This window comes from Rhinolophus sinicus, chromosome 2 (genome assembly GCF_057876585.1).
Source record: "Rhinolophus sinicus isolate RSI-liver-muscle chromosome 2, RSI-T2T, whole genome shotgun sequence".
NCBI classification, from domain to species: Eukaryota; Metazoa; Chordata; class Mammalia; order Chiroptera; family Rhinolophidae; genus Rhinolophus; species Rhinolophus sinicus.
The window spans coordinates 13,801,449-13,813,678 of NC_142502.1; the positions used below are offsets into that span (position 1 = coordinate 13,801,449).

Below are 12,230 nucleotides of genomic sequence, written 5' to 3' on the forward strand. Positions count from 1 at the left end.
TCAATAGACTAGTTGGTATGGGGCTGAGTGAGCACAACGTATTTCTTAGGTGTTCAGCCCAACACACACACACACGCACACTTGTGTACACACATGCCCCTTTATTATTTTTTTTTGAAAGCAGCCACATTGAGGGTAAAAAGAAATTATTTTTTTCATGACACCTATAATACTGGCATTTCAATGAGAAAAAAAAAAGGAAATTAACCTACATCCAGTTGAAAGTTATTTCCCCAATTGGGGGTTCTGCATAAAACCACAATTATTTGATGACATATGCCAGAAAGCAAGATCTCAAGTTCTCCCGGAAAAAAATTTAGAAGAAAAGGACTACTTACATGATGTTTTAGGATTCTGTCATTTCTGATGTTGCTGCCTCTCTATCTCGTTTCTGTGTCTCCTGTGTTTGTGTTTTGATCTCTTTTCCTGACTCGCTATGCCCTTCTGCATCCTGAAATTCTACTGCGTTGAGTTTGGGTCCATTTGCATCTGGGGACTCTTTGGTTAACGGCTCAGCATTCTCCAGGGCTGAGGTTTGGGTCTCAGGGTCATTGACAGTGTCACCTCTTTCATCTTCTTGGGATCCAGACAGTGACTTCTCTATTCTTTCTCCTAACCCAGCACGGTCATCACCTTCCAGCACAGACTTTGTTCCAGTTGCTTCTCTCTCTTCCTGGATTGGGAGAACTACTTCTTTAAGCTGCTGGTCATTTACACTGGCACTTTTGACCTCAGTGGGCATGGTCTCTTCTGCAGCTCCATTCACATCTTTGGAAATATCTGAATGTTCCATGGTGGTTAGTGCGGACGCCTCGACGGCAGCAGTTTGTGTTTCATCCCCTACAGAGGCCTGAAGTTCCCCTTCTTCTTTTTCAACCTTCTGTCCAGCATTCTGGTTGTCAGCTTTTATCAGTTGAGCCGGTGTCTGGCAATCAGTGGCTGTTTCTTCTGGACTTTCTAACTGGTCAACGACTGTCTGAATCACATTTTGGACAATTTTATGGCTCTCAGTCTTAAGTTTCAAAATCTCCTTTTCAGCCTTGAAATCTTCCTCTCTTGTTTCACTCACTTGGACTTCCTGATGACTAACCTGCTCATGGTCTTCACCTGCCTCCCCTTTCTGGAATGTGGTTTTATCTCCTTCCAGGTCAGCACTGATGCCTTTCCCAGGGGTAGCAGATACTCCAACTGGTGTTGCTTCTGCCTGAGACTCAGTTCCTGTGGGCACTGCCACGTCCCCCCGCTGAGCAGTCAAGTCTTCATCTTTTGCAGAGGATTTTTCTTCCGGTTCTAAATGTGCACGTGCAGACTCCAAAGGTGCAGCTGTTCCTAAAATCTTGACAGTTTCTCCTAAGACCTTCTCCTCTACTGCTGCAGCTATGAGAGGTAATGATGCCTCAGAGCTTTGAACTGGCATTTCTGTGCGTATCACTTCCTCTTGAACTAGCTGAGAGCTTTCATACAAACTGGTAACTCCCTTTTCCCCATCTAGGACGGTCGCATGAACGGTCTGAACCAGTTGCTTACTGAGTTCTTCTTCAGCTGGTGTTGGCTCAAGTTTCTCTTCATTCACTGGGGTTGGCTTTGCTTCCATTTCCTCTCTTTCTACTTGAACTATCATCTCTCTCTCCACTGGGGTTGGAAGAGACTGCGTATGACTCTGGAGTTCAATATCATTCTTTTGAAAGTCAGCTTCTACAGTAACTGGAGTAACTTCATCTTTAGGGGCATCTTCAATGCTCTCTTTCTGACTGACCGTTATTTCTGTGTCTGTAGACACCTCAAGTCCTTCTAGAAATGGTCCATCTTTGATTTCCTCATCAGTAAACTGGCCAGCCTCTTGAATCACCTCAGCCTTTGAAAGAATGGGTCCAGTGTCCATGGATATCTCTTTATCTGTATGTTCTAGAACATCGTCCATTTTTGAATGTTCTATATTCTCTTCCTGGGACTGAAAACCAGAAGGTGCTGCTGGAGGCATCTCTTTCAGTGCAGGAACTGCCTCTGCTTCTGTGACCTGTGGTTGTGTAACAGATGCAATCTCATTCTCTTCATGGATTTCCATGATCTTGTCTTGCTGTGTTATGTGTAGCGCTTCAAAATCTGCAACTGGGGTACTTCCATTGGTCTCACTGTCTGTAAGAGTTTCAGCTGAGTCAGGGGCAACAGGCTGTTCCAGTACAATCTCTGATTTTACCCCAGCCAAGGTTTCAGCTTGACAAGTGGTTATAAGCTCACTGGACTCTACACCCTCTGTGACTTGAGGAACTTTTTCAAAGCAATCTGGGGCGGCCTGCACAATTACCCTCCCTTGTGTCAAATTCTCCATTTCAGTTTCTTCTGCACATACTTTCACCACTACATCCATCTCTTTCTTCAGATCCAGCAGTTGAGAATCCTCTTCGGCTTCTTCCACCTTCTCTAGTATTTTTGATTCTACTTTTGGCATTGGCTGAACTGTGTCTTCTGGCCATCTGGTATCAGGCAGCTGTGATTCTTCTCTAACTTTTTCTGCCACCGCCTGTAGGAACTCTTGAGTTCGCCTCTCTTGGTCTTCCATGTCTGGCACGCTGCCTTCCACCTCCTGAACTGGCGTTGCTTCCTCTGTGGTGTCTGGAGAGTCAGTCAGCTGGGAAACAGCTGAAACCATGTCGGTGGTCTCTTCAGCACCAGAAGCTTCCGTGGCTTCTTCAGCACAAAATGCCTCTGTAGTTTCTGCAGCTGTCACAGCTTCAGAGGTTAATTCCACCTCACTAATGATCGTGTCATCACCAGCATCTTGGCTCTCAGGCAGAGTTTTAGTAACAACGGGGGTTTCCTCTGCAATGACTTCTCTTTCAAATACCTCTCCAGTTGGTGGTTTGGCTTCATCTTCCGCTGGTCCGGGAGGTTCTGTCACTGAAGCAGATATCCAAGACGGTGACCTTTCTTCAATATCGGGAAGGGCCCTTGCCCCATCAATGACAGTCACTGTCACCGTATGAACCAGACTCTTACTGAGCTCCTCAGACACAGAAACCACCTGAGACTTCTCATTTTTTTTGGCTTCCTGTGCTTCCATTTTCTCCTTTTCCACTGCATCATACTCAGACAGGGGTACTACGGCTGGGACATCAGAATCATCTTCGTTGATTTCTGTCGGCCCTGTATCTTCAATAGCAGCTTGTTCTTGTTTTCCATCTGACCTTTTCTTTCTTCGTCCAGGAATAAATTTCTTAATTGAAACCCAAGACTCTTCTTTCCCGGGTTCAATATCTGAAGCTGAATGTTCTATACCAGTTCCAGAGTCTTCATTTTTCTCTTCCAGTTTTGACTTTGATTTTTTTCTTGCAGTGACTAATCTTTTAAATGACTCCCAGGTGGAGACTCCCTCCCCTTCAGAGGGACTTCCCGTTTGCTCAGGTGAGGAGCTTCCTTGCGCCTGATCGTGCTCTTGGGAACTAGCAGGGATAGTGTCTGGTCTTGCTTCTTTGTCTTTTCCTGCTTCATCTGGTTTTTGGCTTTCTCCACCCATTGGCTTTGGTCCCCCTTCCTCATCGGAAGATGATGCTTTTCTTGCTCTTTTCTTGGATGATCCCACACAAATTAAAGCTTCCCAAGAGACTGAAGTGTCAACCTTGCGCTTTGGTTCTTCTGGCTTTTGCTCTTCTCCATGTCCTTTTACTTCCTCTTGGGTTTCAGAGGCTGCGCTCTCTGTGGATGACAAGGTGGCACTCTTCACCTTATCTAATTCATCTTCTTTATCACTTTCAGAAAGCCTTCTAACACGTTTCTTGGGCGTCACCATCTTTTTGAAAGATGCCCAGGGAGTAACCCCTTCTCTCTTTTTCTCTCCATCAGAAGTAGTTCCCTCTTCAACTTCCTCCTCCTGGTGGGCATCCACTATGCCTTTCTCTAGACACGTGATCTCCTCAGGTTCTTCGGGGGATGAAGCAGAGCTCTCGCCCTTTTGTTCATCTGTACTATCTGGAGACTCTGCTGCAACTGGGTGATGTTCCCCTGACTCCTCATCTCCTCCTCCTCTTTTCACTTTCTGTTTCTTTCCAGAAAGCTTTTTTAAGCCAGTGCTAGTAAAAAGTTTTTTTAAAGGGCTTCCTTGTACCTTAACTTTCTCTTGTGATGACAGCATTTCTACCTCACTTACGATGCCTTCAGGGTGTGTAGACAATGCTTTGTCATCAGGACTTGGTTCAGATGGCTGGGTATGGTCCCCTCCAGGGGCACACACTGCTTTGGTCTTCACCAGCTCTTCGGCAGGTTCACCTTCCCGAAGTTCAGCATTGGTTTCAACCAGTTTTTCAGATAGCAAGGACTCTTCCATTTCTCCTACCTCAGTTTTCGGCTCCCCAGTTTTCTTCTCTATAGTGCTAACATGGACTTCTGCAACAATTTCTACTTTTTCGTCAAATACTTCTGTTGCCAAAGGGGCAAATTTCTCTTCAGGAGATCCCTGCACTTGACCTTCAGAGGGCAGCTCCACTTTTTCATATTCAGCTGATAATCTGGCATTGTTAACACTCTCTGTGGTCTCCTGTGGGTGTGGCTGTTCAGAAGCAGCCAGTTTCTCAGAGGTATCTTCTGTCTTTTTGTTTTCGTCTGTGTCTACTCTTTCTGGCTCTTGGTCCTTTTTCTTCTCTGAAGCTTCCAGCTCATCCTCCTTAGGCCTCCTGAAACTGGTCTTTTTTCGCCAGCCAGCCCAACCTTGAGTGAAGAATTTTTTGAAGGGCGATGCTGTTTCACTGGCCATTGGACTAGTTGGAGAGTCAGGAGATTTGGTAGGTTCTTTTTCTTGTTTTTCTTCTCCATCTTTGCCTTCTTCTGGTGCTTGACCAGACTCAGCTTGAAGAGAAATTTCTGTGCTACTCTGCTCATGTTTCAGAGTCTCTTCGGGTTTCTCTGTAGATTTTTTCAGCTCACTTTCTTTGGGTATTGCTTCTCCAGTCTCCTGGCTGGGCTCTTGGTGGTCACCGGCCCCATCTGATTCTCCTGCTCCTTCACCGTCATCTTTTCTGACGGTGAGTAGTTGGACAGTGTCAGACTTCTCACTCTTATCCTTTTTCACAGTGAATTTAAAGCCAACAAACTTAAACACCTTCTTAAATCCAACATCATTAGTCTGGGACTCAGCAGGTTGTGTTAGCTCTTCTAAATTGCTTTCTGAAGGAGGAATCTGCTCAATTATTTCAGGCATTTCCTCTTGCCCATCCTTTGTGATATCTTGAACAACCGATGAGTTGGCAGCCATCTCTTTATCTGAGTCTCTTTCACTCACATCTTCAGATTCTCTCTGTCCAACTATTCACAGACAAAAAGAGAGGGGTGGGGGAGAAAAGGGGATAAAATGATGACCATTCAAGAAAACTAAATATTTAAAAACACAACCAATCAATACTTTCTTTAATGTCAGGCAATTCCAGGATGGGGTAAGAGTCTTATCAGTATTTGTGAATCTCAATACATTAGGCAGTGTCTACTTCTTTCAAATGATCTTTAAAAATTCAGGTTCCAAGGTACTACACTCTGCTCTTTCTGTTCCCTATAAAGGGAAAGTTAACAATCTCAACTATCAAAAAATTAGTTTTATATATAAGTAACCACAGGATCGTGAAGGGTAGGTGGATCAACCAGATGTACATTCTGTAGCAAGGCAAAATGGAACCACGTATCACACCCATGATCTAGAATCCATCAAGTTTTAGACGTAACTTCCAATTTACAGGAAATGTAGGGTTAGAGAAATAAGCTAAGTAACAACACAAATAAGTATCTAGACAATCTAAAGGAGGGGCATTTTATGTGATAATTAATCTAGTCTTTTCAACAAGTCCCCAAAAGAGATCAGAACTCCTTGGGGAAGTTCCGGGCTGGGTCAGGGAAAGCAAGAGGAACAATGAAGCATGACAAAAAGGAGGTGCTCAAAAGCCGAGGGGGACATATCAAAAGGACACAGGAGCTAGCTTGAAGTCGGACTCCCTCTGGTCCACTATTTTTTAAACATAAAAAATAGTGACAGTGATGAGTTAGAATGCATTGAATAATAATTATTATTTTTAAAAATCCACAAATCAAAAGTGATGCTAAGAAGTAAACAGGAAGTGGGGAGTACTTCTTTATAAAAAAAATTCCAATAGATAAATTTAGACATAACTTCTACTTTGATCCTTATAGTCCTTCTACCGCATCAAGAATACTACTGCAGGAGGACAGGTGGCTCAGCTGGTTAGAGCGTCACCTCTGGGCAACGGGGCTGCCGGTTCGATTCCCACATGGGCCAGCGAGCTGCGCCCTCAGCGACTAGAATGAAGTCAATGAGCTGCTGCTCAGCTCCCCAGTGGCCAGGCAGCACAGTTTGTTGAAGCATGGGCTCTCAACCACAAGGTTGCCGGTTTGACTCCTCAACTCCCGCAACAGATGGTGGGCTGCGCCCCCTGCTACTAACAACAGCTACTGAACCGGCAACTGAGCTGCACCCTCCACAACTAAGATTGAAAGGACAACAACTTGATTTGGAAAAGTCCCGGAAGTACACACTGTTACCCAATAAAGTCCTGTTCCCCTTCCCCAATAGAAAAACAAAAAATACTACTGCATCAAGATTCACATATTACTTATTAAGGACAAGCGTTAACAAAAAATATGGTTCGTTCTTTTACAGGCAATTACCTAGGATCTTCCTGGACCATGGTAAGCAGTCTGAGCCTTTAAAATGTGGAACATTATTATCTCTAAATATGCATTTGTGTCATTCATCAAGTATAATTTACTTAAATGAAATAACATTAAGTGAATTTTCTTCTGTAGTTAGGCCATATTTCAGTTCATTTCATCTGTAGGGTCAATTGAACTGGATTTTTTCAGTTGCTTATAAAAGTAAAATGCTGGTAGTTTCCATTTGTTCTTATAAACCTGCTTATATATAAATCTAAAGATTTCTTTAAATTAAGTGCATTTCTATGGCATGAATTACTACTTACAAATGCCCCCAGTTATAAAAGTATGCTCACGAGAAAACTTTCCACAAACACTTCTAATGCAACACAAGAGGTGTGACTTTTTTCTAAAAAGCTGAATGATATCATTGGAAATACACTAGAGAAAAAAAATCAAACTCCCAAAATAAACTATTTTAGTACAATTTTACTAGTAATGAACACAAACACAAATTTCCTGCCAACAAGCATGAGGTAAAAACATACTCATAACTAACATTTCTAGAATTCTTTAGAAAATGTAGACATTTTGCTGAAAGTGGGAGAAAACAGGTGTTAGATACACGATTCTCCATCCCCTTGACCCCTGCATTGTCCCTCTATATTTCATTCTAAAATACTTTTTATTAAATTCTGGGATGATTAGAATGTTTACAGTCAAAACTAGGGAAACAAAGATAAACAGCTGCAAAGCACAGGGACAAAACAGCTATTGATAGTACAGTACAACTTAGCAATATTCAGATATTCTCTTCATATAGAGTGATAAATGGGCTGAACACATAAAAAAAAGTATATAGGATCACAGAAAAATTTTGAATCATGTCTACTGGTCTGTAGTCTCTTTTGACCTAAGTAATCCTAGGAGCTACTATTGTCAGAACTATCTTCCATAAATCCCGCCCCCCCCCCCCCATTGGCCCAGATGATGCCTCTGTGCTTTGCACAAAGGCTGGGCAAACGGAACTCACCCCTGATTTCACTTTGCACTTGCCTTCTGCACTCCGCCCAACCTGTACAGACCTTATAGAGACGCCATGCTTCCTAACATACTACTTTGATCACATCAGGAAGCTGTCCAACATCCCTAATGGCTGCAGGACCAAGACGGTATTTACACTATGGAGCCTGGCAGCCAAGGCCGCTGAAATTAGCTTCTAACATAAACGCCAACTATGATCACATACTTGCACATTACAGGTTTGTATCCCAAACCACGTGCGTTCACGTGGCTACTCACTCAGCTTCAAACCCACATTGAAACCTAGATGCCATTTTTCGGTCTCGTTTTCTATTAGTCGGCTACACCCCCCCCACACACACACACACAGTATAGCCCCAGTAGCAACGCCTGGTCCACTGTTTCGCATCGCGCATTTTGCTCGCCTCCAGGCTCCGTAGTGGAAACAACTTTCTGGCCTTTGCTAAATCCTAGTGGTTTTTTGAGGCCTGTAGCGTTTTCTATCTCTGCTCCCGTCCACTTCCCCTGTAAAGGCCTTCCCTAGTGACTCCAGCTGGCACAATCTCTATTCCAATCCCCTTTCATGCCAGAGTCTTCCAGGCTGTGTCCTTTTCAGGCAAGAAGAAACGTGTGGCCTGGGGAATCCCTTGCCCTGCAGTTCTGTTTTAATTCTCCAGGTTAAGTTAAGGCTCGGTGACTGGAGTGTTTGGGGCCTCGGCAAACCCTGTCCAGGCCCGGGCCGAGGTCCAGGGGTGGCAGGGGCTCTGCGGCCCCGGGAGTCGGGTGCACCCGGTTTCCGCCTCATCCCTTCCTAACACCGCCCCACGTGCTTGGTCAATGCACGCCGAAGGCAGAAGCATGTAAACCCACACACCCATTTTTGGCCGCCACTAACAGAGGCTTTGTGGCCCTCAGAGCTGTCCCGCCCATGTCGCGGGGGTGGGGTAGTGGAGGGGGGGGCGGGCTCACGCTACTCACAGCATAAGTTACTCCACCAGGGCATGGTGTGCGCCGCTGCCTATCAGGAGCCACCCTACAGAGGCCAGAGAGGCCCAATCTTCTCTTACCGGCTGCCCCATCGCTGGATGGAGGTTGGTGGCTGCCCAAGGGCTGAGCCGCTAACGGCAACCCCAGGGATCCACCCTGCACGTCACAGAGGGCGCAGCCTCCTCGCGGGGTGCCCCCAGCAAGCCTGCAAGGAAAAGGCCCTGTGCATCACCCCAGTGGGGTCCCTCTGAATTGCCTCTGTCATACGCACTGCATTAAGTGGAGCACGTGGCCAAACCCTCTACTATCAGAGCCATAAGTACACATTCAGTAGTAGACTCTCAAACCCACACAGCATGGCAGGAATCTGTCACTGCTTTGGCTAGGTTGTAAGAGCTTTAATTTCTGAGCATTATAACCTCATCCATGTTCCCATTACAGTTATTTATAGTCACAGAGCCTTGGAGTTTGATGGTAGACCTTACTTGGTCTCTCAAACTAGTTTACAGGGGGAATAAACTGACTTCAAAATGGTTGTATGTGGGAATTCAAAATGGTACAGCCACTTTGGAAGACAAAACTAAACATTCTCTGACCACAAAATCCAGCAATGATGCTCCTTGGTATTTACCCAAATGAGTTGAAAATTTATGTCCACAGTAAAACCTGCACACAGATGTTTACAGCAGCTTTGGTAATAATTGCAAAAACTTGGAAGCAACCAAGATGTCTTTCCGCAGGTGAACGGATACACAAATTGGTACATCCAGACACTGGAATATTACTAAGTACTTTTAAAAAAAGCTATCAAGCCCTGAAAAGACATGGAGAAACCTTAAAATGCACATTACTAAGTGAAAGAAGCCAATCTGAAAGCCTACATACTGTATGATCCCAATTATACGACATTCTGGAAAAGACAAAATTGTGGAGGGGTAAAAAGATCAGTGTTGCCGTGGGGAGGAGGGAGGGAAGGCTGAACAGGCAGAGCACAGTGGATTTTGGGGGGCAGCAAAACTACTTTGTGTGATACTACGAAACCCACAGAAGGTATGACACCAACAGTACCCCTCATGTAAACTATGGACTTTGGGTGGTAATGATGTCTCTCTGTAGGATCCCGGACTGTAACAATTGTACCGCTCCAGTGGGGATACTGACAGTAGGAGAGGTTATGCATGGGGCAGGGAACACACAGGAACTCACTGTACTTTCCACTCATTTTTGCTGTGAACTGAGAACTGCTCTAAAAAATAAAGTCTATTTTTTTTAAATGGTCATATGACTTGACCGGGGTCATATACCAGGTGTGTAGCATCTCTGGGGGGGTGAAAGGCTGGCAGAAGAACACTTACTCAATGCATTAAATAGGAGCAAAACACAAAGCTTATCTGTTTAAAAGAAAAATTGATTCCATACATTTTCAAAGTGTTAAAATTCTTCTTTTCCATTAACCACTGTAACTTTTTTGTAATTTGTAAATGCCACTCATGACAAGAAAAAGTACTTAGATGTGTCAACACCCACACTTAGATGGGAAAATTGCTGTAAGTCTGATGTGGACAGCAATTCAAATTCCATTTCAGTGTAAAAAGCAGTTTTCTCATGGTTACAGTCATGCTTTTGAAAAAAGAAAAAACATATATCCTACCCACCCACTCACAGATTCAAAAGATCAACTGATTATCATTTTGCAATCATCAAGGTAAAGACTGGATAAAGCAAGAATCAATGGGTGCTAAATGGGGGTTGATGAGTAGGAGTAGAATATTTATGTGGTTTATAGTTGAAATGATGGGGAAAACCTAATTAATTATACAGTGGGGAAATCAGGCAAGAATTCAACATAAACCTATGAGGGACAGATGGCCACTTTGGGCCATATTCTGCGAAGGACAGACCTGTGGCTGAGAATGCAGAACCTGAACTGAATCAGGAGAAAACAAACAAATGTGGTGGGAATGGGGAGGAGAACTACATGCTTTGAACATGTCAATGTTTTAAAAGACAAAGGCTATAGAAATGTTCCAGATTAAAAGATGTATATAATATGTAATGGATCCAAGGATAGATCTTATAGCACAAGGGGGAAGTGCTAAAAAGGACATTAATAGATTAACTGATAAAACTGGAATAAGGTTGGTAGATTATTTAAAAGTATTGCAATGATGCAATTATTAAAAGTTATATGACATTGATAACTACTATGGTTATGAAAGGGAATATCTCTATTCTTAGGAAATATACACTGAAGTATTTAGGAGTAAAGGACCATGATGTATATAACTTACCTCAAATGGTTCAGAAAATTTTATATCTCATGTCTACCTTAACAGGAACTTGTATATTGGTTTTTGTTTTGTTTTCTAACACAGAGAGAGTAAATAATGAGGCAAATGAGGTAAATATTAACAATAAGTGAATCCGGGTACAGGATATATGGATGTTCCCTGTACTGTTTTTGTTTTTGCCACTTGTTGTAAGTTTGAAGTTACTGTTTTAAAAAAGTAACTCAGAAGAGTAAACAAGTGCAGATAATAAAATTACAGAAAACAAAAATGGAGAGGGTGATGCTTCACCCTACCTGATTTCAGAGGACTCTGGATCTTTGCCTTACATTATACAATGTAATATAAATGTTATCAATGTATTAAATACTAGAATACTCTTCCCACACCCTCCATAAAGGAGAGAGAATTCTCATAGAGGGAAGAAGATTTAAAGAGGCGAAATTACAGACAGGTTGGTGTGATTAGCACCGGGCACCTGGGGAAATTTCCTGAAGTTTCTGTTCTTAGTGTCCTCACCTGTAACACAGACCACCTGCAGTACTTCCTGCAAAGGCTAGTTATAAGGAAGGACTATCAATCATCTCTAATAATAATAAAACAAAAGCTCTAAATGGGTTCTTTTCTTTTTTTTTGCTTGTTTCCTTCAGAACTACTTATTTTTAATCACTTTTTACCAATTCCAAAAGTAATCTATATAAATAGCAGATTTTAAAATACAGAAAATCAGAATAACATCCATAAAAACAATGTCCAGAGATAAACACTACTAACATTTGAGTGTTTTTTTCTGGGTAAATTATTCAATAGTCTTCAAAATTTGACATTAACGCACAATTTATTTTTACATCCCTCTACTGTTAGACAATCTACATTGGTTCACTATCACCCTACGTCACTATCACACATTCACGTGTATAACATCATTGTCCGAATTCCTGAACAAGTTTTCAAACAGAAGAGGGCAGCATTGAACAGCTCTCAGCCTTCCCCCAACTGGAAGTCTGGCAACTTCCTAGATCTTCAGGATCAGAGACACAGTGGAAATCCACAAACCCATAAAGTTCAGGTGCCTTTCAAATTCTGTGAAGTCAAATGCTATGTTGCACCTATATTTACTTCTTCACCTCCAACATAAACACTTCAAAGGAAAAGAAGGCAGACATCTTGAATTAGCTCCCTCTCGTCATGTAAAGATCTACATCTGTACCCCACTTTGGACCAAGTGCGAGTGAAATGTGACTGCAGTCCTTCTTTCTGTGTTGAACTTCCTTCTTCACTTTC

General features: G+C 43.0%; 1 protein-coding gene across 4 annotated transcripts in view; it reads right to left on the reverse strand.

The window, feature by feature from the left end:
- Positions 1-12,230, reverse strand: part of AKAP12 (A-kinase anchoring protein 12) — an 82,869-nt gene that overhangs the window by 3,089 nt on the left and 67,550 nt on the right. For all 4 annotated transcript variants that reach the window (XM_019735441.3, XM_019735443.3, XM_088795394.1 and 1 more), the window contains one exon: positions 339-5,295. In XM_019735441.3, the coding sequence (XP_019591000.3) occupies positions 347-5,295 (4,949 nt within the window). In that variant the 3' untranslated portion in view covers positions 339-346. The remainder of the gene's footprint in view (positions 1-338; positions 5,296-12,230) is intronic.